The sequence below is a fragment of the Lepisma saccharinum genome, chromosome 6 (genome assembly GCF_977018435.1).
Source record: "Lepisma saccharinum chromosome 6, izLepSacc3.1, whole genome shotgun sequence".
NCBI lineage: Eukaryota > Metazoa > Arthropoda > Insecta > Zygentoma > Lepismatidae > Lepisma > Lepisma saccharinum.
The window spans coordinates 84,359,535-84,384,859 of NC_139234.1; the positions used below are offsets into that span (position 1 = coordinate 84,359,535).

At 39.6% G+C, this 25,325-nt stretch overlaps 1 protein-coding gene across 1 annotated transcript in view; it reads right to left on the reverse strand.

Annotated features, from left to right (window-relative positions):
* LOC145989483 (uncharacterized) overlaps positions 1 to 24,199 on the reverse strand; it is a 544,790-nt gene extending 520,591 nt beyond the window's left edge. Inside the window, exon 1 of the mRNA XM_083124829.1 lies at positions 24,139 to 24,199. Within this exon, the coding sequence (XP_082980955.1) occupies positions 24,139 to 24,175 (37 nt within the window). The 5' untranslated portion in view covers positions 24,176 to 24,199. The remainder of the gene's footprint in view (positions 1 to 24,138) is intronic.
* Between the last annotated feature and the right edge of the window lie 1,126 nt (positions 24,200 to 25,325).

The following is a 25,325-nucleotide window of genomic DNA, read 5'->3' on the forward strand; positions in this document are numbered from 1 at the left end:
CCATGTTACGACCAAGGATTTCATTCAAGCATTTCCACCCGGTGTCAGTAAAGATGGATATATCCTACACCGTTTTCGTCAGATCTTCAAATGTTTACCCCATTGCAAGTGCCCGAGAGGGGATCAATCGTGTTGCTCTATCCACGCGATCCGGTGTCGTGTTATGCAAAAAGCTATATAAATGTGTGCTGCTGCATCTTTCTCTCAGTGCCGTCGAGACAGCTCCAGTGAAAACATCATGGAGGCTGTTAGGGATTCTACAATGGAAAAACACGACAAACTAGTGAAACGCATGACCCGTCAGGATGATGCTTCCAAACGTAAAACTCGCAAACGTGTGCAACCCCTCAAAATCGAAACTGTCCCTATCAAGAACGAACCGATGGACGAGGGAATAGATGTGACTACAGACTGTGATTTCATAAAACGGCGTAGGGAGATCGGCTTTTCTCCAGATACAATCGAATGTCCTGGACTACACAACGTAGAGGCATGTTTAGATCTCTATCTTGCTAACACATATTTTCTGAACAAGGAAAAAAACAAGTTCGTAGCAATAGGATTCGAAAAGCGATCCCCTTTCAATTTGGTGTGGGAGTTTTCGCAACAGGGGAGATCACCCGTACGCATCGATTCTAAGCAGATTAGAGAACTGTGGGCTTTGAAATCTGACTTACTGAATTACGTCGAAACAGGTTGTCGATTCAATTACTTGGTTACGGGAAATATCACCGTCAGTGGTGTAAATTTTTTCGGGAAACGTTGTATCTCGATGTATCAGCATCATTCATCCGATGCTTTTATTTTCACAGCCTCTGAACTACACTTATTTTTGTGTAACCTTTTTTGGCCTCTGCAGAAATTAAAGAACGAACGTTATCATAAATTGCAACCCGAAATGGAGGCTTTTGTATATTGTATCAAGAACAATATGGTTTCAGAAAAAAAAGAAGTGCCCAATTTAGTGAACTATTTTTATATTCTTTGGTACAACGAACTGATGATTGAAATATATCTTGAGAACAATCATGGACAGACATTGACATTGTAAATAAGTTCTGTTACTTTCATGTATCTGATGTTGTAAATGAACCATTGTTCTTTCTGTGTATTGTTATTTTATGTATTGTAATATAACCCTTCAGGTATTGTAAACCTTTCATATTCAATTGTAAATACAACATTTGTGTTATTCTATGTATTGTAAACCTATATCCATATTGTAAATAAAACATTTGTATATTTTAAAAACGCTTTTATTTCTTGTACTTATTACAATAGAAACTGTACATCTTCCACACATTTTCAACTGCACAGGTTTTTTTTACATTTTTACATTTGCTATGTTCTTTGCATCTTCCTGAAGTGTTTTTCACACTATTCAATTTTGGACATTCAAGTTCTTCGATGTTACGTACGGATATTTTACCCATACCTTTTTCTCCAAGTAATTTTTCAAACCATTTCACTTTCTCCGTACCTTTGACGTACACTATTTGATTCACAAGCACGACATATAACAGATCTCCTAATTTCTCATACGGCAGCCATCCATCTCCCCAGTTGAGACCGTGTTTGTTGGCACGGAGCCAGTAATTCACTCGGTGATACTTTTCACTCAAAAAGCGTAAACCATATGGCGATTTCACTAAACAGTCAAATGCATTGTCAAAAGGAAATTTTAAAATTCCGACTTCTTTCCACACAAATTCTCCTCCTGCTCCTCGAAGACCTTGAACGTCCAAAAAACAGACATCCATTTTGGCATCAGGTGAAAACTGTCAACGTATCTTCAATGCTACCCCGGCATACGGCGCACTTGTCCAATTGGGAAGCACAGGATCCGCAGGAAACAAAATGTCGACACGGGAGAATTACAACACTGCTAGGATTCTGAAAACATATTTTGCACACAGAATCCACACTAGGTTTATCGCATGTTTTCTCAGGAGTCTCTATACTGTCGCAATACTTGCAGCTCTTGGAGTTACGATGTAACGCCGCAACACTCTGTATAAAAGGACACTGGGGTACCAACATGTAATGTCCTAGAATCGGGCAATCTTTGGATGTCCAATCGCAAAGTCCGTACGAACAATGAAAACATAATACTCTGTCGCTAAAGCCTGAATAGTAAAATCCTGCAGTCACTAATTCTTCCGGAGTCTGACGTAATCCTATAGGCCACTTTCTGTATGTTCTGTATCTAGAATTCACTGATACGTAATTGATAACATACGGCTCGGCGTGAGTCCAGCAGACGTGGTGAGTAAACACTCTCATACGTCATAAAAGGTAAAGTAATCGGATACTGTAGGTGACGGCGTCCCAGGTATCGGCGATAAAGGAACAACCTGAAGATCGTCGGGGAACAGACGTCTGCGGACGCCGAAACCTTCTGCAGGAACCACAGGGAAACAGGGATGTCCTTCTAATTTACGTAACAAAGGACGATCACAGCCAGAACACCACAAGGAATTTCTGTCTGCCAGCAATGAAAGCCACTCTTTCACTCTCTGCTTCAAAGCTTCACCGATCTTGTCCTCTTCCTTCCTGCGACGTAGTTCGCACATACACCCGTGACCTGGAAATCCTGTTCTCTCGTCCGCTCTTCTTTTCCTCTCTTCTATCTCCTTCAACGTCTCGCAGTGATGGTGGACTCCTTTTCCTAATCCGTTGAACAGGTAACATCCACACCAGGGAGATTCAGGTATCGCTACATACATAAACGGGAAATAACTCAGCACCCGATGCAGGGCCGTTGGATCGTTGTCCAGGTCGCCGCAAGATCGAACAAGTTCCCAGAACTCCTCGTAGCTAACCTCGTAGAAATTCACGCCATTATCAGACAGTCTTGTACCGCACACATCCATCCTCACATGATACTATTATCCTGTATCCCTTCTATTTATACCTTCTTTTTTCTACCTCACGATTTCCGTTAAACATACTTCAAACAGTCGCCCTGGAAGGTTAAACCTAAAACATGCTAGGACATGATTTTCAGACCACACCCAATTCCAGGAATTTCAAACTCATCAACGGCCCTCGGAGAAAAACACCACCTTCCCCAGAATGACTCATCAACGCCATCTCTCTTCAAACAACAAAAACACGTACCCAAATTCCCAGAATTTCAGAATCATCAACGCCATCTGTCTTCAGACAACAAAAACACTTACCCAAATTCTCAGAATTTCTGGAATGCAAACGCATTACCATTCCAAACCCATTACCCAAACCACATCCGTTAATTCTCACAACATTTCCTCGAAACAACACTCGACAAACCCCATTTTCCAAGAAAAGGCACTTAACATTCACCGCACCACTTAAAAACCTCATCAACGCCATCTGTTTTTAGACACCGGAAATTCCAAGAATCTCCCCAACCCAAATTCCCAGAATTTCAGAATCATCAACGCCATCTGTTTTCAGACGCCGCGGGAAAAACCCGAATACTTTTCCAACCAATCAAAACGCTCCTCGCAAATTAAGCCACGCCCATTTTATGACGTCATCGCGAACAACAATAACCCTTGCTTGCCCACACAACTACATCATCAATTGATCTTTGATCGATCTTTTCCAATCAATTGATTTATCGACTCCAAGGCGGTACACTAACAACTGGGTTCCATACCGTACTCCCGTATTTTAAATTTGTTCGTACAACATTTTCAAATAGATATACTAAAGAGTTGATATTAAATAAATCTTTGGAATTTCTTAAAACAAAGCCAAGATTTTTATAAAATTCATTAACTACTTTTTCAATATGACTATCAAAGGTGAGTTTCTTGTTTAATCATATTCTCAAATCCTTCATAATGCTTTTTCTACGTAAAGAATTACTGTTTATTATATATTTGTGAGTGTATTTTATATGTAGCCGACCAAAAGAAAGTACAACGCATTTATTGACATTAAAAGAAAGTTTATTTGTTTGAGACCAAACATAACAATTATTTAAATCGGATTGGAGAGCTAGATAGTCAGTCTCAAGATTTACTCTCTTGTACTACAGGGCTACAGGCCCGTAGCCAGAATTGAACTCCAGGGGGGGGGGTCGCGGGTTATCAGGGGGGGCTTTCTAAATCAAGTCGATTTTTCAAAAATTTAACACTGTTAAATGAAGGTAAATCATGTGTGTGATGGACGGGGTCATTAAGTTTAGGGTTGTGCGGGATCCCGAAAAGTTGGGACCGGGATCGGGAAAAAAAATTCCCGTCCCGATCCCGATTTCGGGAATTACTTTCCGACTTTTCGGGATCTCGAGAAGGCGGGAAATACCGAATGGTCATTTTAAAAAGTCGTTAATTCTCGACGTTTTCTGCATTGTAGGTAAATGTCTGGAAATTATCGGAAATTGTTAATTTTTATTTCAAAAATGCAAAAACAATCACTTAAGGTGAAAATGACGTGTAGAATTTGAGATTTCCAGAGCTTCGGGAAATTTCAAACATTTCCCGCCCCGAAAATTTCCCTACTTGGTAGAGAAATTGCAAATTTTTCCCGTTCCAAATATCAGGATTAAAAAAAAAAAATTGTCCCGATCACGTCCCGACTCAAAAAATTCTGTCCCGCACACCCCTAATTAAGTTACATAAAGTTTAGAAATATCACACAAATACTACATTTTTCTATATCTTCTAAAAAATCACTTGAAGTGTTAATTGGTTGCTACTGAAATCATCCCTTACTACACACTGCATACTACGTTTGATATTTATATTACACAAGAAAAGATGGACAATATTCAATCATAGTGCCTACCGTACATTCCACTCCCCGGCCGAAACAATAAAACTCTCCTTCGTTCCCAAAATTGGAGCTGTTAACCTTTGACGCAGAGGGAATTTACATAATGACATCAAGGTCGCAGATTTCTGTATAAACGGGAGGTCGCAACAGGGGCAACGAAGGTACAGATAAAGAAGCTCCCCTGTGAAGAAACTTTCTTAAGTCTTGAGAAGAGAATCTTCTAATTACTTGCCACAACTTAAGACTTCTTCTTATAAAAAAGATGAACGAATGTATGTAATAGCTGCTGTTCATGCTCCCTGAATTTATCCATCACCAAAGTTGTGAGCAAAATAATATCTGCTGTCTATATTTTCACTTTTCACTGCAAACAAATTACACAAAATATTTTACCTAATGTCAAGGAGTCTGACCTCAATGCCAGGAGGTCTCAAAGTAGTTCCAGGGGGGACTCAGCCCTCCCCCCCCCTGGCCCCTGCCTGGTTACTGGCCTGCAGGGCTACTACAAATTAAATACACACTTTCAATGTTGTATAAAACAAAAACTATTCGTAATATCGGACATGAATTTTGCGCTGTTAGGTTTAGGAAGTGTGGAAGTTTCGATAAGACACATTGTTGGTTTATGTTGTTTTCGCTAATTGTTGCTAAGATGGCTGCAACCGCTGTTGAAAAAATCATATTGTGTTGTTACTGTTGTACAACGACATTTTCGAACACGTTATATTTTACATACGTCATTAATATATGATAGATAGGCTAATATAAACGGCCCAAATTTAAACCCCGTGGTACACCTGAGAGCATAATAAACGGAAAAGAGGTTACCTGACGATACGTTACAAATTGGGTTCGATTACTTAAATAGTAAGTTACTAGTTTTAAAAAACTTATGGAAAAGCCAAAGTTTGATAATTTCTCAAATAAAATTGAGTGGTCTATTTTGTCATGTATGTATGTATGTTTGTTCCGTCATAACTCTCGAACGCCTGGAGCAATTTCAACTAAACTTGGTACACATATGACTTGCAAGTTGAAAATAAATACTGTTAATGTAATACACCCCTGACACCCATAGGGGGGTAGGAAGGGGTGACGTAAAAATAATCGAAAACGACCGATATTAGTGTGGAATCCATTGTTTTCAGGGTCGCTAAGCTAATTGGTGACATTCACGATGACATTTAATCCCAAATGGCATTATGCTGGGCAACGTAATTGGAGCGATTATCTTAACAGGAAAGAGAGAGGGTGAAACAGGTTTTATCGCACGGATACCACTCATTCCGATTGATTTTCTTTTTAACTTTAAGATATTGTAATTTCCAGTGAGATTTACTTTCTCGATCACGATCAGGCCTCCCGATGGCGCAGTGGTAGCGTCGTCGCCTTGTAATCAAGGGTTCGATACCTGGTGGAGGTACATAGTGGTTCGGATGCCACTTTAAGCTGTAGGTCCAGTCCCGATTAGCCTTACTGAACATAAAGTGGACTTATATCAACCAATCAATCGATCGATCACGATCAACAAGTCGCAGTGGCAGTCTATTGAGTACTGCGTAGTGGATTTAAGATCGCCATGTTTCTCCCACGGACAACTTTATGTTGCTTGCTCAAGAGTGGGTTCACCAAGAAAGTTATTTATTTTTTGCTTCTGGAGGTGAAACTAAAAATGTTGGTTATAATTAGGTTTTGAGTTAAATTAATATTATACTGAATTTGTAAAAGATTTTACATTATAATTTGTATACTTTTAAATACCTGTAAATAAAATCTGTTACATTTTACAATATACTTAGAATTCATTATTTTTCTGTCTAATAGAAGATTGAGATAAATAAATATCCGCGCAAGGCCGGGTAATCAGCTAGTAAATAAATAAACATTAAGGACGAATGGATCAAACATATGAGGCAATTAGAAGAAGGTAAATGTACCCCTGTTCTTGTTCACACACTCACACATGCTATGAAGACATAGTAGAGGCATAGAACTCCACATTTTCTTGTTCTATTCCATTCTCGGGATTATGTGATCAATATCCCGTCCGGCCGCCTTTATCTCCCAGGGTTTCCTTTATGTACCCATCGATACGAGGCTGGGTGGACCTCAGAGCCGCGCAGATGACTGGAAAAATTCCTTGCATGTTCTCAGCATATCACGTACTACATTCATACATACATAGTCAGTTTCGACTGAAAAACATATCTCATCCTTGTGGATATTTCTTCATTCCTATCAGTAACTATGTACATTTACAAACCAATGTACAGGGTTGAAATGCATTTCCTTATCTCCGAGAGAATTCATTTCTCATTTTTATGATTGTAGAAATAACTTTCGTCAAATATAGTTGTAGTCAATACATATAATTGAGATAAAAAAACGTTAGAATGCAGAGAGAAATTTTGCCTGAATTATAAATTGAAAATTATTGCACTGTTATATTAGTGTGAGCATTTAATTGATTTCAAAATTTGTTTTTTCAGGATCCAAGACTTGGCAAACTAATTTTCATTACATAACGGATGGTCACTTCAACAATATTCACTGCTGATATTTGAAACAATCTATAAATATATTCAGTTCTGAAATTACTGACTTTCTGAAAATAAATTAGTTACAAGGGTTGGCCTTCTCGGAAGGCACTCAAATATCAACGTGCTTTCCATGTGGTAAACTCTGAAAGTTAAATTGCATTTTGACGGGAAAATTAGTCTCTGACGTCTTGAACCACATCTTGTCTACGTATGTGGGCTAATGACTTCTCATTTTTCTTATCTAATCGCCACATACATTCTCATCGTCGCGATTAGCAAAGGGTGACAGAAAAACTCCACAAATAACACAATATTGACTGGGATCTACGAAGTTAAAGAAAAATCTTTAAATTTCAGTGCAATACGTCACTGCGGACGCTGGCCAGAAACAATTTTTCTCCTCAGTCTTGGATATATTAGGAGTCAATGTTCTTGTGATCTTCAAAAGTAAAGTACAGTCTCAATCAGCTTACGCTTCCGAAAAATATTTCCTTACTAGTCTTAAGAGAGATCTTATCCGAAAACATGTTGTGAGGTGGCTGGACTCACTAACTCAGAAGGAGTTGTGGTTTGATTGAGTTGGTGTTTTAAGTCCACTTTATGCACAGTAAGGCTAATTAGGACTGGACCTACAGTTTAAAGTGGGATCCGAACCACTATGTCCCTGCACTGGGTATTGAACCCTGGACCCCTTGATTACAAGGCGGCGACGATACCACTGCGCCATCGGGGAGGCCCTAGAAGGAGTTGTGGAATAACCGCGAAAGGGATTAAGCACGAAGCGGAGGGCACAACCGCGAAACGTAGTAAATGGAATAATCGCGAGGGAACAAGTGCGAAAGGTTTAAGCGTTAAACGAAATACGTGCTAAGGAAATTGCAGCGAATCTGATTAATCGCGAATCCAAAATTAAATACCGGAATAAGTGCGAAAGAAACAATATCAAAACGAAAGAACCGTGGGCGGAATAAACGCGAATGAATAAGTGCGAAAGGATTAAACGAGATACTTCCTTTTTTTAAATAAAAAATAGTCTGTATATATACAGGGTGTTTCTAAAGGTCGTTTACAACGCTTGGGAGTTGATTCCTCACACGAAAACAAGCAAAAAGTCTAAGTTCCATTTTTACGACTGAGGCTTCGTTTCCGAGATAGGAGCCTCGCAAAAGGTGACAAAGTGAACGTCACACCTAACTGGGACGAATACTATCACAGATAGAGAGGCGGTTCCAAGGGAATCATAAAGGAATCGTATGTGCTCAGTCCGGAAGTCACTATGAAAAGTTCACTGCACGCATGCGCAATGGAGTCCTCAAAGGAATTGGGGATTTCCAGCAACAACAATGCATGGAAAAGGTATGTAACGCAGCAAGAAGGACCGTGACAATGAGAAATGCGTTCAAGACAACACATCCCGACCTCAAACATCAAAACATGACCAACGAACACAAAATCCGAAAAGTTGAGCACGGTTGCATACCCCAGTTACACGCGAGGAATGAACGAATCATGTCATGTGGCATACGAGAGACAGGAGGAGGGAAAGAAAAACACAATATCAGATGATTGCGACAACGTGTATTTTTACACGCTACAACTACGTAATATCCCCCCCCCACACACACACACAACAAACAACAAATGCTACAATATCTTACGCACAGACAGTCCGTGTCACTGTACACCAACTGAAGATGTCACTTTCACCACACAAAGGGGGTGGGGAGCAATACCAAAAGTGTTCGCACGCGATCATTGTGACGTAAAAGAGACCAGTTTTGGAAGCGCTGCACAGGCAAGTCTGGCTCTCGTAGTCTACGTTTGACCTTCATGACTGCTTTTCCCGCGAGAGGAGCTCGAAGGGTTGGTTCTCTCCGGCAGTCGTCCCAATCGTGTTGCAGGTGCTGGGATATGATCAGCAGTTCGCTCTAGGTTGTCATACGCATTGAAGAGTACTAGTATGTTGCATTGAAAGAAGTTGACGTGGTGGAGTGGGCAAGTCAAGTATCGCAACAATTGGTCTGTGGTGTTCGTACGGTGATACGGCCAATTTGTGCAGTGTGCCAGTGTTAAACAAAAACAATACTTTGCAGTTCCAGCTCCCTATTACACAGATGGCTGCGTATACGACCCAGCAGCTAGCAGACATGCATCTCATGTATGGGGAGGCACGTGGTAATAGCCGTGAGGCAAGGCGTCTTTATGGAGAACGCTTTCCACATAGACGTTTACCGTCTCACACCTTCTTTCAGGTAGTGGACAGTCGACTGCGTGAAACAGGGTCAGTGTTACCACCGCGACAAGAAGTTGGAAGACCCCGAAGTGTACGCACACATCAGTTTGCAGAAGATGTGTTAACAGCGGTCGCAGAACATCCTGGCACCAGTACGCGAGTGCTCGCTCGGGCACGAAACACGTCTCATGTGAATGTTTGGCGAGTGTTGTCAGATGAAGGAATGCACCCTTTTAAACTGCAGAAAGTACAAGAACTGTTACCTCGTGACTTTCGCCCTCGTATGGAGTTTTGCCAATGGTTGTTGCATCAGCTGGACACAAACCCTCACTTCGGGGCAAACGTTTTGTGGACAGATGAAGCCATTTTCACCAGGATGGATGTCTTCAATAGTAGAAACAGTCATGTATGGGACTTTGACAACCCACATGCACTTTTTGTGGCCCATCACCAGCACAGGTTTTCAGTGAATGTGTGGTGCGGGATAGTACATGATCATTTAATTGGACCATACATTCTCCCTGTTCGCCTGAATGGTCGCACGTATCATGCATTTCTTAGTGAGGTTCTGCCTGAACTGTTGGAGACCGTACCTTTGGCACTGCGGCAAAGAAATGTGGTACCAACACGATGGTGCACCAGCTCATTTCGATCGTAATGTACGACATTTCCTGCATGACGTGTTTCGCAATAGGTTCATTGGTAGGGATGAGCCTGTGCCTTGGCCACCGAGGTCGCCAGATCTCAACCCTCTCGATTTTTTCTTCTGGGGAGAAATGAAAACCCTCGTATACGACACACCTGTCACATCAGCTGAGGACCTCGTTGCTCGCATCAACGTCGCCGCCGCGACGGTAGCAGATACACCTGGCTTGTTTGCTCGTACTCGACAATCCTTGATTCGTCGCTGTCATCTCTGCGTAGAAGTAAACGGCAGACATTTTGAAAACCGTCTGTGATTATTGCCCTCGGCAAATACCAGTGAGAACACTTTTGGTATTGCTCCCCACCCCCTTTGTGTGGTGAAAGTGACATCTTCAGTTGGTGTACAGTGACACGGACTGTCTGTGCGTAAGATATTGTAGCATTTGTTGTTTGTTGTGTGTGTGGGGGGGGATATTACGCAGTTGTCGCGTGTAAAAATACACGTTGTCGCAATCATCTGATATTGTGTTTTTCTTTCCCTCCTCCTGTCTCTCGTATGCCACATGACATGATTCGTTCATTCCTCGCGTGTAACTGGGGTATGCAACCGTGCTCAACTTTTCGGATTTTGTGTTCGTTGGTCATGTTTTGATGTTTGAGGTCGGGATGTGTTGTCTTGAACGCATTTCTCATTGTCACGGTCCTTCTTGCTGCGTTACATACCTTTTCCATGCATTGTTGTTGCTGGAAATCCCCAATTCCTTTGAGGACTCCATTGCGCATGCGTGCAGTGAACTTTTCATAGTGACTTCCGGACTGAGCACATACGATTCCTTTATGATTCCCTTGGAACCGCCTCTCTATCTGTAATAGTATTCGTCCCAGTTAAGTGTGACGTTCACTTTGTCACCTTTTGCGAGGCTCCTATCTCGGAAACGAAGCCTCTGTCGTAAAAATGGAACTTAGACTTTTTGCTTGTTTTCGTGTGAGGAATCACCTCCCAAGCGTTGTAAACGACCTTTAGAAACACCCTGTATATATCTGAGTTCCTAATTTAGATTCATCGCTTCAGGATTGTTTCAAACGTACTTTTACTTACTCTGGGCCAGTTGAGTTGCCCTTAACCTCGCACCAGTAAGGCATTTGAAAACTTTCCAGTCCAGTTGTATTGCGTTACAGTAACTTTTCTTGAATCATCGGAATTTTATATGTGAAATATCCTCCTGATAATTAAGAAATTACAGACAATAGAACGGTGCAGTAGGCAAAGAGGAATAATCTCCCATCAGCCCCTTTTCGAATTACAACCTGTCTCGCATCTATGCGCGCACAGGCAAACGAACATTTCTAGCAGGCGAACTTCCAATTGGAATCCGCATGTTGCCCGCAGCGTGGTACTATAGAGCAAGTGGCACCATCCGAACAAGTTTATCTCCTCCTTGCACAACCAGCGCATGTCGACAAGAGGTGTTCCGTTGTCGAGCGTTTAGCGTTACAAGCAATGCACGGAACGCAACCAGTCGTTCGAGCAGTGTTGCCACATCAAGGGAAATTTCACATTTTCAGGGAAATTCGGACCGAATTTTAAGCGAAAAGATAAATGGAAATTCGATTTAAAATATCACAATTTCAGGGAAATTTGAAGACATTAGTAAATTGTTTTGCTGCACCTTCTTATTTATATTCCTTTGAGCAGAAGTCTATATCTATTTACATTGTGTTTTGTTTATTGCACGTCGGTTTTGCGCTACTTCTGATAATAGCAACTATTATCAGAAGTAGTAAACGATTAGTGGATGGCTGACGAGGGTTCGAACCAGCGATATCTGGCTGACAAGCCATGAGGTCTATGAAAATATTTTATTTTTTAACATTTTCCATTCATACGAAAATGGGCCAACTGAAATACTAGTACTACAACTACCACCACCATCACCAATAATAATAATAATAATAATAATATCCCGGGGGAGAACCTGGATTTTTCCACCTGTTCAAGCGGCTCAGGTGTATAAAGTGGGTACCTGGAGGAAACTCTGGAGGTAAAGGCGGCCAGGGGCGTGGTGTTGATCACATCATCCCACCTTCGGCCGAGATCAAGAAAGTGTGGGGCCCTAACTCCATATCCCCTATACGTCTTCATGGCGTGGTGCAAAGCACAGTGAGCACTTTACTTTTTATTAAATAATAGTATTAACAAAAGGGAAATTTTGCCCCTCGGAAAGGGGAATTATGCTCTCAGATTGAGGCAACACTGCGCCCGAGAGAGGTCGAGCTAAATGCCAGGCACCTTCCCTCCAGGAGTTCATCTCCCTCACAAATCACCTGGAACCACACGCGAAGCCCCTGGAAGGTCAACCGGTGGCCTTTATGGAGCCCTTCCTTCACATGCATATTCTGCATGATGTCAGCTGGGCGATTGAAGTTGGGCGTAATCTTCACAACAATTTTGTCTTAGCGGAAAACACTGTAGTGGCGGAGAACGCCGAGTGATAGATAGACCCACAGTCTTCCCACAAAAGGCAATAATAACAGATGCCAACGACAGGTTGAAAATGTTTTTACCCATCAACCTATCTATTCCATTCAGTCATTGTCTACCTGAATCAATAACAGTCTAAAGAACATCCATGGTCATGTAAATTCTCACAAATGACCAATCATGGCTCTATCAATTCAGACCAATGCTTGCTGCAAATCAATGAAAATAGTCATGTTTCCTTAAATCGTGTTATTTTATTTTAAAAAAATACCTACGTCTCTCTGAATAGTAAGTTCTTACTGATTTTCCATGTATACACAGCGAATTGTACGTACATTACATATATTTTTAAAGTTGTCTTCAGTGAGGCGGCGATTGGATTCCAAAAGTGGAGGAGCAAGATGAAAACCTGGGGGGAGTATAGTTTACTTAAGGTAAAGGATAGATAAGATTTAGCATAGTGGGGGAGGCAAAAGTGGCAAAAAATGGGGGGCAACTCCCCCCAACGCCCTCCTAATCTTTAGATGAGTGTCTCTATCAGGTCCTCTGCCCATGCAACTATAGATCCCGTCTATACGTGGATGCATGATTTACTCTATAGTGAAAATTCGAGAGAACTTCCATAATAAAAGAGTATATTCGGTTTTATTAATATTTTTGCTTTGTCTCCTATGTGTGGATCATTAGACCACAACTGTTCTATATTTTGCTTCCATGAAATCCAGTCATCTGTTATTTTAATACTTTGTAATTTCATGCTTCCTTTTCATTTCTAGTTTGTGGATTGAGAAATACAGGACATGATGTATTGTCACTTCACTAATTTCATTTATTTTCTGCGTATTCTGAAGGTTTACCTTCTCTCTGTAACTTCTGTAACTTGTGATTTGAATTTTTGACCTAGAAATATTCCACATGCTTCATTATACGAGGATTTAGAGTTAATCTCAGTAAGTTCTCTGATCCTGGCGATGAGCCAACAGTGCAGAAAAGAGACGTAAAAATCAACTCCATCCCTCTGCATATTCTTAAGAGCCTTTATATGTGGTGATGACGTTTCTGCTATTGGGATATGATCCATTTGGAACAGCGTTCATCCATTTGATGCTGCTGATGCACCTTCTCGTGTAGGGAAATTGAATCATTCCTTGTCATATGTTTTCTTCTTTCAATTAATATAATGACTACAATAAGTACTATATTTTATGTATCTTATGCAGTAGCGGTAATTGGGTCTCATAACCAGGACTGCAAAGTGGGGGGCAAAGACAGTTTATTTCAATTTCCAGGTAAGTTTTAGTATAGTACGGGGGCAAAAGTGCCGAAAAGTGTGGGCGGGGGGCAACTGCTCCCCCTCGCCCTCCCAAATCTTATGTTTAGTTTTGGAACGTCTGCTTCAAAAATTGGTTTCCAAAACAGCATAACGACATCAAGGAAATAACAATTGACATCAGTGGTGCAGAAACGAAAAATACAATGAGGTGATCCTGTGATTACGGCATAGTTTAATGTCCCAGTTCTGTAACAATAGTTGTACAATAATTCTAAAAAAAATCCCACAATTTTTACATGTTCTTACTGCTACACCATCTACTATAATGAACAAATGTTCAAAAATAAGATATAAAAAAGATCCATGCAATTTGCCATTAGCATGATAAGGTGTATTAAAATTGAAGATATTTCTTCCTAAATTTTACTTTTTATTTATGAAGTAAAAATATTTCTTTGTAAATCTAATATGATAATTCATATGACCATGAAAAGAAAAAGCAATCAACAATAGAATGCGGATGTGAATAATCTTTTCCCCTATATCCCATCTCCTCAGCATGGCCAAATTTTAATTTTATTTTGTGAGGCAGAAATATCATTTTTCTCTGGAGTAATAGGGCATATGGCAACACTATTTCATGCTTCAGTTCATGTGCTTTTGAAGAAACTCTTGTTTTATTGACTGGGTTAGAAATACTTTTCTTCTGAAACCAACGTCAGTACATTAATTTGTTGCGATTATCATGGACTAAGTATATTTCAGCACACTAATAATAAAGTTATAATAAAATTATTATTTACTTGTTGAAAGATTTGAAATCAGAAGTCCAAAGCTGGGGATAATTCAATCCAGCATCTTAGAGAGAAAAATAAAAAAAATACCTAGTTTGTCATTAGCATAGGTACTACTAGATTCATTAGCATGTAACATGAAATTTTCAATAATTAAATAAAACGTAATTAGTAAAGATTCAGTTCTACTGCCTATATAGCATCAAAATATTACACGTCTAGTATCAAGAAGAAGAAAAGGTTCGTAACTTTTAGATATTCAATTTTGTATCTAAGTCAAAAGTGTAGCCTAATTGTAGAATCACACAGTGGTGCATCGATACACCGCCCCCCTCTCATTTTTGGCAGTGGGTACAGCAGCCCCCCCAAATCGTTTGATCCGCATTGTAGCTGTTTTAACCCCCTCAAATAATATGACAGAAACTTGTCTAAGATATATCTCTATCCAAAAGAACAAAAATCGACATGCAAATATTACCCAACATTATGTTACTAATTACACCGGCCTGCATGGTTTGAATGTCTCGCAGATGACTGTTGTCTCTGAATAATTTCAGCACGCTGATTCCAAAAATAAAATTTATTTTTATCCATCACTTCTAGATTTTTCAGAAAGCAGCAACATATTAACTGCCTTAATTTCAAAATAAAATGTGTAGTTTGATCATTTCCCCAGTAGATGGCTCTGTTTAGATGGTGGAAAAATTTGGTTTTCTACAATACAAATCCTCCAATTTAAAACTGTAAATGCACATAGAATAGTAAGCATTTAATCCATCTTCTACCTGCACGAGACACATTGGCATGGAAATTGTATGGATTTTGATTACGTAAGTCTTATTTTCGAACCCCCCCATAAAAATTTTCATTCACAAAATGTCCAAAACTCAATGTTATAATATGGTGGGTTGATTTAACTTAGTAACGTGGAGAAAAATCCTGACGCGATGGGGAGAGTTTTATGTCATTTCCGTGATCAGCATTCAAAAATACTTCCAGAATCACTTATTAGTTTGTAACCTTCCGAAATTGCACTTGTATAAATTTATTTCGTTGAGTTCTGTAATAGGCGTAATGGAATGGTGAATATGAGAATTCTGCTTGCGAAATTGTGAGAAATCCTGACGTGATGGGGGGGGGGGGGGGATGGATGTCATTTCCGTGATCAGCACTCACAATACTTCCAGAATCAGCAATTGATTTGAAAGCATGCAATTTTTTTAAAAAAATGCAGGGTCGTGTATCGCACTCCATTTCTAAAAAAAAAAAATCAAACTTATTTTTAATTATTGCCTTTTTATTTGCAGCACAAGTTTATCAAAATTTTATTTTTAAAATTGAGAGCTATTTGGTCTGTGCTAAAATGGAAAGGCTCATGTTCACATACATACACATGTAGATTGAACGTTGTAATCTTAAATCAAAAACGTTTCTACATTAATCATTAATGTATTTTAGTCCACTTTATGTCCATAAGGACTAATGGGTACCTGACCTAAAGTTTAGAGTGGAATTCGAACCAGTACGTGACTCCACCGGGCATTGAACTCGGGATACCTTGATTACAAGTCGATGACGTTACCACTACGCCACCGAGGAGGCATATTTGGCGCTCTCTACAGTGAAAGAGAAAGTAAAAAGAGAGGAAAGGAAATAGCCTAACACAACAAAATCTGGCAACACTGGAGAAAAATGGAAGAGAAGAAAAGGGAATGAGAACTTACGACCACAAATTGGCAACAGTGGGAACGAGAGGAACAACAAACAAATACTGCAACGATAAACTAGAAGAAAAAACATCAAGAGGAACGTAAAGGTTACAAAGGCTAGCGAAGCACCCGAGTCGCTTCCTGCTTTATGGAGCGAGTAATTTTGCTATCAAAGGCCGAGGGAAAAGAGACGGCACAAAGCATCCTGGAGGGACACGTGAATGCGAATATTTGTGAGGCTGCTAAGTTATTGCACATCGGAGTAATTTCCTACGCGTTGTAATGGGCCTGCCTGCAATTTATTCACAAGAGCTTCCCGCTGCGTGACTCGAAAGATTAAGTCCCTCGTGTGTGCAACTGACGGCTCGGTGCAGGAGGATCGGGACATGGGAATAATTATCGAGGGCATTCCTCTTGTTCGGGTAACCTGGCTCCCGTAAACAAAGCTTATTTAAAGCCTTATATTCTGAATGACGCACTCAATTTTGTCACATGTGAATTTAGTGAAATATAAATGCTCTTGAGTTCCAGCTCGTTGAGTTGAGTTGTTGTTTTAAGCCTACTTTATGCACAGGTAGGCTAATTGGGACTGGACATAGAGATTAACGTGGGATCCGAACCACTATGGATCTCCACCGTGTATCGAACCCGGGAACTCTTCATTACAAGTCACCACTACACCACCGAGGAGACTGAGTTCCATCTCGTGGAGGGGCAACTTTCTCCTTAGCACTAAAATGCCAATTTCTCGTCCATGTATCGCCTTGTAGGCAGGGTCCTGTGTTGGATACCCAGTGGAGGCACATGGCACACTAATTTGGATCCCACTTTAAACTGTAGGTCCAGTCCTATTAGCATTTCTCTGCATAAGTTCTTTCTGGACTTAAATCCACAATTTAAATATACACACTGTACTACATTCTTGCAGTCTAACGAGGCTCTGCCGTCTGGGCACACAGCCGGTGTGATCCGTTGTGATTCTTGTGTTGTGTCCTGTCCATGTGTTTTTGTCATTGTCTTTTCTCCAATTTCATCTTATCACTTATCATGCCCATCTTCGCGATTACGCAGAAGTGGCGGAAGCGAAAAGTAAAATATGTCAAATCAAAATATAATCAATCAAAATCAATTTATTTTCTCGATTGGTTTTCCTTGCTTTTGTAATTGTCCTTCATTCATTCACTTTGAATGATTAGATATTAGCAAAGCGAATACAATGGCATTCCGATAACGAATTAATTTATTTTGTCCGAATATCAGATATTTATTTATCCACCATTAAAATGTCATTTCCATTTAAAGGAAATTAAATATAATAATCAGTTGCCACTATTTCTAATACATTGTTTCTGCCAAGTTACAGCTTAACGTCTCAGGAAGATGGATGGCTCTCTACTTGTTCTACCATTCTCTACCATGTTCAGAATGTTTTATCACCCCAGAATTACTTGTGGAGGAACAATGCATCAGATAGTGTAACTGAAAAAGAACTAACTGGCTTCCTGATTTATCGCAGTGAACTTACATGGAACATATCGTCATTATATGGATGTACAGTCATGGAAAGAAGTACTTCCCCCATAAAGCCTTATTACCAGTAGTATTTCTATCCACGACTGTACATGTGTGCCTAATGTCCTCAAGTTTTTATTATTGGGTCGGTGCATAAGTTAGTAGCGTTTTATAACATACGTTAACAGGAACACAATAATGAATTAACACAAGTACACAGGTGGTAAGATGGCACATCGTTATTGTAGTTTAAAAATACACAGTCACACCAACAATCACTCAGTCAGGAATGCAGTCGTCTCCATTGTCAGTGACCATCTGCCAACGTCGGGGACGAGTTCGATGTCTTGCCTGTAGAACTGCTGTGTTTTCAGTATATGGCATTAGCCCCGTACACAGCACAAATTGCTTTTGAGTTGAAGAAATCAGTTAGCCATGTTTCCAGAGCAGCTTCATTAGGAAGGACTTCCTACTGCTGCACTTTATCCTCGGTTAAACTCGAAGAGCAGAATGTGCCGGAAATGTTCAACTTTGTCCACTCCATCTCGTTTAGTCCGCAAAATAGACAAAATTTGCTCCGAATTAGAATACACTGTGTTTTCACGAACATAAAACTACAAACTAATCAATAACAATGGAATAACGAACAAGGAACTCTTGACAACGCAGTGTTGCCATAACAAAACGCTACGAACTTATGCACCTACCCGATAGAATAGTTACACCCTCAGATGGTTCCACACGTTGCCGCTAGGAGCGTGCAATGCAAAGTGGCGGCATTTGGAAAGGATTCAGCGCATGCAGCAATTGCAATTCTCTGCGGTAGTATAGTTCGATTCGTAGATGTTTTCGGACAATTCTCCAGACAATTGTTTGTGGCAGTTGCAGCTCTCGACTTACCCGAAAATTGTTGATGTAGGTCTGTTTCGTTGGCAAGCATCACAGTTCTGGTCCACAGTCTCGTTCAACACTGATGGTCAGGCTGCCCAGCAGCGGCGATTAGTGGGGGAGGGGGGTTTGCATCCCCCACATTTTGCTACTTTTCCCTCCACACTATGCTAAACCTTATGTACAAGGGAAAGTAAACTGTGTTTGCCCACCCCAGTTTCGGCAGCTTGCCCCCTAATTTTAGAACCCAATTGCCGCCCCTGTCAGGCACTGTATTTCCCCTTACACAGACAACCCGTGGGCCTCCTTGATGGCGCAGTGTTAGCGTCGTCGCCTTGTAATCAAAGGGTCCCGGGTTCGATACCCGATGGAGGCACATAGTGGTTCGGATCCCACTTTAAACTGTAGGTCCAGTCCCAATTAGCCTTACTGTGCATAAAGTGGACTTAAAACCAAATCAACCAACCAACAGACAACCCGTAGCCATGAATTATGTATACCACTTCGAATGCTTTCTCCGCTGGTGGTACATTCTGGAATTTCGTCCTTCACTGTAATCGTATTGTCGTAACAGTCTATGTTTCGTGAAATTGCAGGACACAGAATGATTTCTCCTCTCCAGAAACCGCCATATTGCACATGTAGAGGCTATAAGTGTGGAACCCGCGGTTTGCGGAACAATTCGAATAAAAACTTGCGGATACCAGGCACAGCTATACACCCATATAATGACACTATATTGCTTTCCCCACAATAAAATCGGAAAACCAGGAGGATCGTTTTGAATAGCCCTAAATAACGGGATGAAAAACAGATTTTCTATTTTCTGTTGATCTCACTACATTATCTTGATGTTAGCTACAAGTTATTGTATTTATTGTTGCTAGGGATGATGACAATTTTAAATAGCCTACACCAGTCATTCAAGCATTTCAGGCAAATCGTTGGACGAAGAACACAATTTCTGTTACTTTTATGTCTCTTTTCCACCTTCCTCTTATATCCTTCCGTGGTAGGGTGACCAGACGTCCTCTTTTATCCGGACATGTCCTCCTTTTTAGGTGTCTGTCCGGCGTCCGGGCGGATTTTTTAGAAATCGGTAAATGTCCTCCTTTTTTGGAAAGAGTATAGCATTGACCATATAGCAAATGTGCTGCATACATAATGCTTCATTTGGTGCACGTTAATTCGAGCAATGCTCACCTAGCATCTGGGAGCTCAATACGATCACTTTCCCGACTGAGTCATTAGTAGGGCGCGTATTTAAGGCACTAAACACCTCTGAAATAGAAAGTCAAATAGGCACCAAAATGATGAAAATAGGCACTTAAAAAGCCCCATAAAGTAAGAAAATGCACGAAAATAGGCACTTAAAAGGCACCCTAAAATTAAAAAAAATACATTAAAATAGGCAATGGATATGAACTTATTTAAATTTTCTTCTTACAATGCACAGTTATACTGTATTATCACTTCAGTTTATACATAAAAGTGAGCTAGCGATTAACATACTATAATACTCTGAAAAACTCAATATGCTGTCCAAGGCAGAAATTTATACTTTATACCTTAGTCAGCATATTGAGTTTTTCATATCATCAAAACAAGGCTTAATGGTGTTATATAATACTCTTTTGATCGAAATTCACATATGCGCTAAATCGTCTGTTAAAATAATTCTCACAAAAAGAGCTTGTGCTAACGACTGTGTGGATTTGAACAAATGATGAATAAACAATTTGCACCATTGTAACAAAAAAATATTAAAAACAATGTTCCAATTGAGAATTCCAGATTTCAGTCAGTACATCATCAACAAAGCCTTACATCTTTCAATATAGGGAAAGCCAAATGCACGTAAGAAAAAGCTGAAGTATGCAAAGATTGCAGAATATTCATTTTTTGGCACGATTAAGCAAAATGGGCACTAACCATCAAAATAGGAACTTATAATGGACACTATAAAAATGTGTTTTCGGAATAGAAACTCCATGAAACGAACTTTAAAGTTTAAACATGAAAGTCTATGGTTTACTACAAAGGAATAAAAAAGGCAAATAGGCAAATTTCTGCACCCGTCATTAGTATTAAGTGCTGAGACTGCTGGAACGTATGTAGTCTGTGCAGTTCCTTTTCGGTTGACTGATTTGGTTTATTTTACTTCGCTTTTCTGCCACTTTTGGCTAATCGCGAAGATGAGTATGAACGATGATATGATAATTTTGATGAAGGACACACATGCCCAGGCCGGGATTCGAAACCGAGGCCTCTGGCGTTGAGGCGCGGTGTGCTAACCACTCCAACACAGAGGTCGGCCAGTTCCTTTTCGAGTTATACTACATACGCGATACAGAAATGCGTAGTGAGAATTTTGATTATTAAGTAATATTTACTTTCATGAAATAACGAAGCGAAAGAAAATATCCAGTTTTAAAGGACGGAAGAAACGAATATGGGGTAAAGTGTAAGGTGGTTGCCACTTTCCCCTGCTGTTGAAAGAGTGCTAGAAATGTTCGTGGCATTGAAATCATATTTCTCTACCCAATCCAAACTACCTAAAATTTTAACTTAGCTTTTCGAAATAAGTTAAGCGAATCTTACTTGTTACATTTGCATTCACTTGTGGAGATATTTCAGTCTAATATCAAAAAATTAGAAAAAGAGTAGAATTCTGCCCTTCAAATTATAGATATTCTTTGTAATTTGTTAAAAAAAAAAACAGTTTAGGAGATTGCTTTCTTTGCTTAAAGGTAAGATGAAGTTCTTGAAAGAGATCTTCTGAAAAGCATCTGTGAGCAAAATGTTGATAAGATTTTTGTATATTGATTAAATTATGAGTAATGGCAAATGTATAGCCATTCTTTGCGGTGTCCTCTTTTTTATGACTTTGTCCTCCTTTTTCGCCATGCTCTGTCCTCTTTTTTGAATGTATGTGTCTGGTCACCCTATTCCGTGGGTGCAAAAAAGCGACGCCTGATTAAAGCAAGAAATCAAATCTTATTTTTCCTTCATTAGGTAAGAGCAGAGGCATATTAATTTCAGAGGAAGCTGTTCAAAAATATATCGGTATTGACAGGAAAATTTATGTAATAATAAACGATCAAGAAGCAATGAAAGTAACCTCGGAAACAGAAAATATGCATATCTAAAAATTTCCAGAAGTTAAATCCTAGTAAATCCTAGTTTAACCTGACATACATTTTCTTAATTAGCAGGTTAGACTGACCTAGACAACAATCGAAACCTTTCGATAACAATCAAGTTTTTAGTAACTACTAGGAGCACCTAAAGATAAACAAAGTATCAAGTTATTTCTATAAGGTTTTTCCTACTGGCCCATCTACTTGTCCGTACAGCAGATCCAAAGATATGATTTGCTGAGCTGAAATAATAGCGATCAATTTGTTTGCCTCTCCGCCAACGTGAGAAAAAATTCACAACAATTTGCATTATAATGATCATTAATACCGATAGCATAAAAATTTTAATAAAATATTAGTTATATCGATTTGGATGTATTTGCGTCCGGATTGTCGATTTTGAAATCACACCACGTATTTTCGTTGAGGACGGATGGTCGCTATTTCAACCAGTAGCGCGCGGCAGCAATTTACACACCATTGCTTGAGAACTACGTACGATATCTCAGTTCTGTGTGCTTTCGTCTTTAGCACACATATGAAGGTATGACATAGTCGAATTACAAAACGATATACCGATTGCTACTATTATTAATAACCGCCGTTTCAGAAAGCCCTTTGTTACCATGGGATAAACTGAAAATAGACTACAACTTCCAAATTATCGCATCTTTTTGAAAAATTTATATTCCAAATATAAGAATGAGTAAGAAGCAACATTTTAAGTAGCATCCGATAATTAAGAGTTAAGGGGAAGCGGGGGCAAGGGCCAAAATTCGAAACTTTCCGCAATTACGCAAAATTACCGAATGCCGTAATTTACGTTGTTTCTTTTTATAGTTGCAGCACGAGTGCTACATATCCTCACATAATGCTAATTTGTCGTGTTTCCCTCCAAATGTGGTCCATAGGACCCACTCTAGAAGCGAAATTCCGGAGATTGTCCGGGAGCTGGCAACGCCGCTATATAGTATAATGTTATTATTTTTTTTACTAAAAAATTGTCAGTGTCATTTCAACGAAACTTTGTACGATTGTAAGATTGTATCTCCGCTACATACGTATCTACATATTTTCATTCACTTCGGTCTATTCAGGAGGATTTCTTCCGCGAGGTCCCGTCGGCTAAAGGTGATCAAATATAAATGTTTTATAACGAATTCTCATGCAAATGCTAATTAACTACGACATAGATTATTCAAATTAGTAATTCGTTAGCTATCTATAACCAATTGACAGGGCGATGTGGCCATGTAATGATTAATGCCCATGGTTGTTCATTTCACAGTTACGTAATGTAGTACGTAGTAGTTCCAACTGGCTTTAAGTGTAATTATAGCAGAAACATGATGAAATGTAATAAATAAAAAAAAAGTAGTAGAATGGTTTCGACCTCATGGTAAGTCATGGGATATATTTTAGTGTACAAATTAATAGAATTTAATTTTATAAGCGAATTTTAAATTGAAATTTTGAACAGCCAAATACCCATCACATAGTAATTCATGGTATACAAATGACTATTAATAATAAATATTATATTAAATTAGAACAAGAACCAGTTCTTTCATTTTTCGTGAAACTATGAATGACAAAATATGATAGCTTTAATAATGGAAATAATTTTACGGGGTGTAACGGGCGACCTTCCACGTAGTACACCCAATTGTCAACCTCACTTCCACGTAGTACACCCTGGACTGCATTTTGCAAACTAACGAGGCTCTGGCGTCTGAACCTATGGCCAGTATAATCTTCGTAGGACTGTGTGTGTGCTGTCCTGTGTTTTGTCCTTGCGTGTGTTGTGTTTAGTGCCTTTTAACAGCCTCAGCTTTTAACCCAAGTAATTATATTTTAGTCCGATATTACAGTTCTGTTACGTTAGTCATACTGCATTTTAGTTATGGTAAGGAGCTGGACCCCGTATAAATACCGATACGGGCGCAAAATAGCCTAAGTGCTGATGCACCCAAAATTACGAATTAAAAAATGGAAATAATTTTACATTTCTTTATTACGGTATCATAGAATGGCTGGAAGGTTTGTATATTGACAGTTTGAGGTTTTCCGTTAGAGGAAGTCGTGCTCAACTATTGCCGGAAAAAGATCTTATCGAGTAGATATTTATAAGCGCTTTTTTTCGGAATGTCTTACTTACCTGATGCTTTGTTCGTCAAACGTTGTGCCAGTTTCATCCAGCTTTAGAAACCAGGAGAAACTATCACTTCATTCCGGGAAGAGAGTGCAGGAACGCCCTAAATTCAAGCACTAGTTCTTTCCACAACGCACGTGATCACTGTTCAGTACAATGGAAAATGCTTTATGCCAACAGCTGCCGTTTTGTCATTCCTTCTTCCGCACAGAGCAATAGGTAAACAATCATCATCCAGGCGAAACAACGTTAAACTAGTTTTTATCCTCATTGATGACTGTTAGGAATCCAATAATGGGGTTTTAATGTTCGCAGCTGTGACAACAGACGATCGCCTAGACAAACTTTCCTTGCTGCTTCAAACAGGAAGAAAAAGTTTATGTCCACACTATGCTTGTAAATGTCAATCTGGAGAGCCTAGCCGATGGCGTAGTGGTAACGTCTTTGTAATCAGGGGGTCCCGGGTTCGATACCCCATGAAGGCACACATTGGTTCGGATTCCACTTCAAACTGGATCCCAAATTAATCGGGACTGGAAACCCAGTCCCGATTAGCCTTCTGTGCATAAAGTGGACTTAAAACTACAAAACTAATGTCAATTGGGAGTCAACGTTTAGTTTCAAGTTCAATCTGAACCACCGGGAATCGAACCCAGCACCCATTGATTACAACTCAACAGCATTATCTCTGCAAAATCTATGTTTTCTCTGTCGTTTTCTATGCGACCGGGAACCCCACAAAGTGAGAGATGAATTGCGACAACTAGAAAGTGAATATTTAAGCATCCATATTAAAACATAACTTTAAGAAAGACTGAATAATTTTATTTTTCCAATTTAAAATTGTCGACTAGGTGGCTGAGAGCTACCGAAGTTTCTGGGTTCGAGTTTCGGCTTGGAAATGGGTGTTCTTTGCGAATTTTCCTTCCTCGATTCTATGTAATCACAACACATCGTCATCGTCGTGATTAGCGATAAGTGGCAAAAAAGTGAGGTAAAGTGACATATATTCAAAATCAATATCACATTAAGGTGATAGAGTCATTCTTTTTTTATATAACTGACATTGTTTATATGACAGATCTAACAAACCTAATTTCTTATCAAGCTTGAAGCAGTGATTTTTTTTCTGAAATACTTCATGCTTTAGTTCAGTGAGAATTGTATTCAGACAATGACATAACAAGCATTTC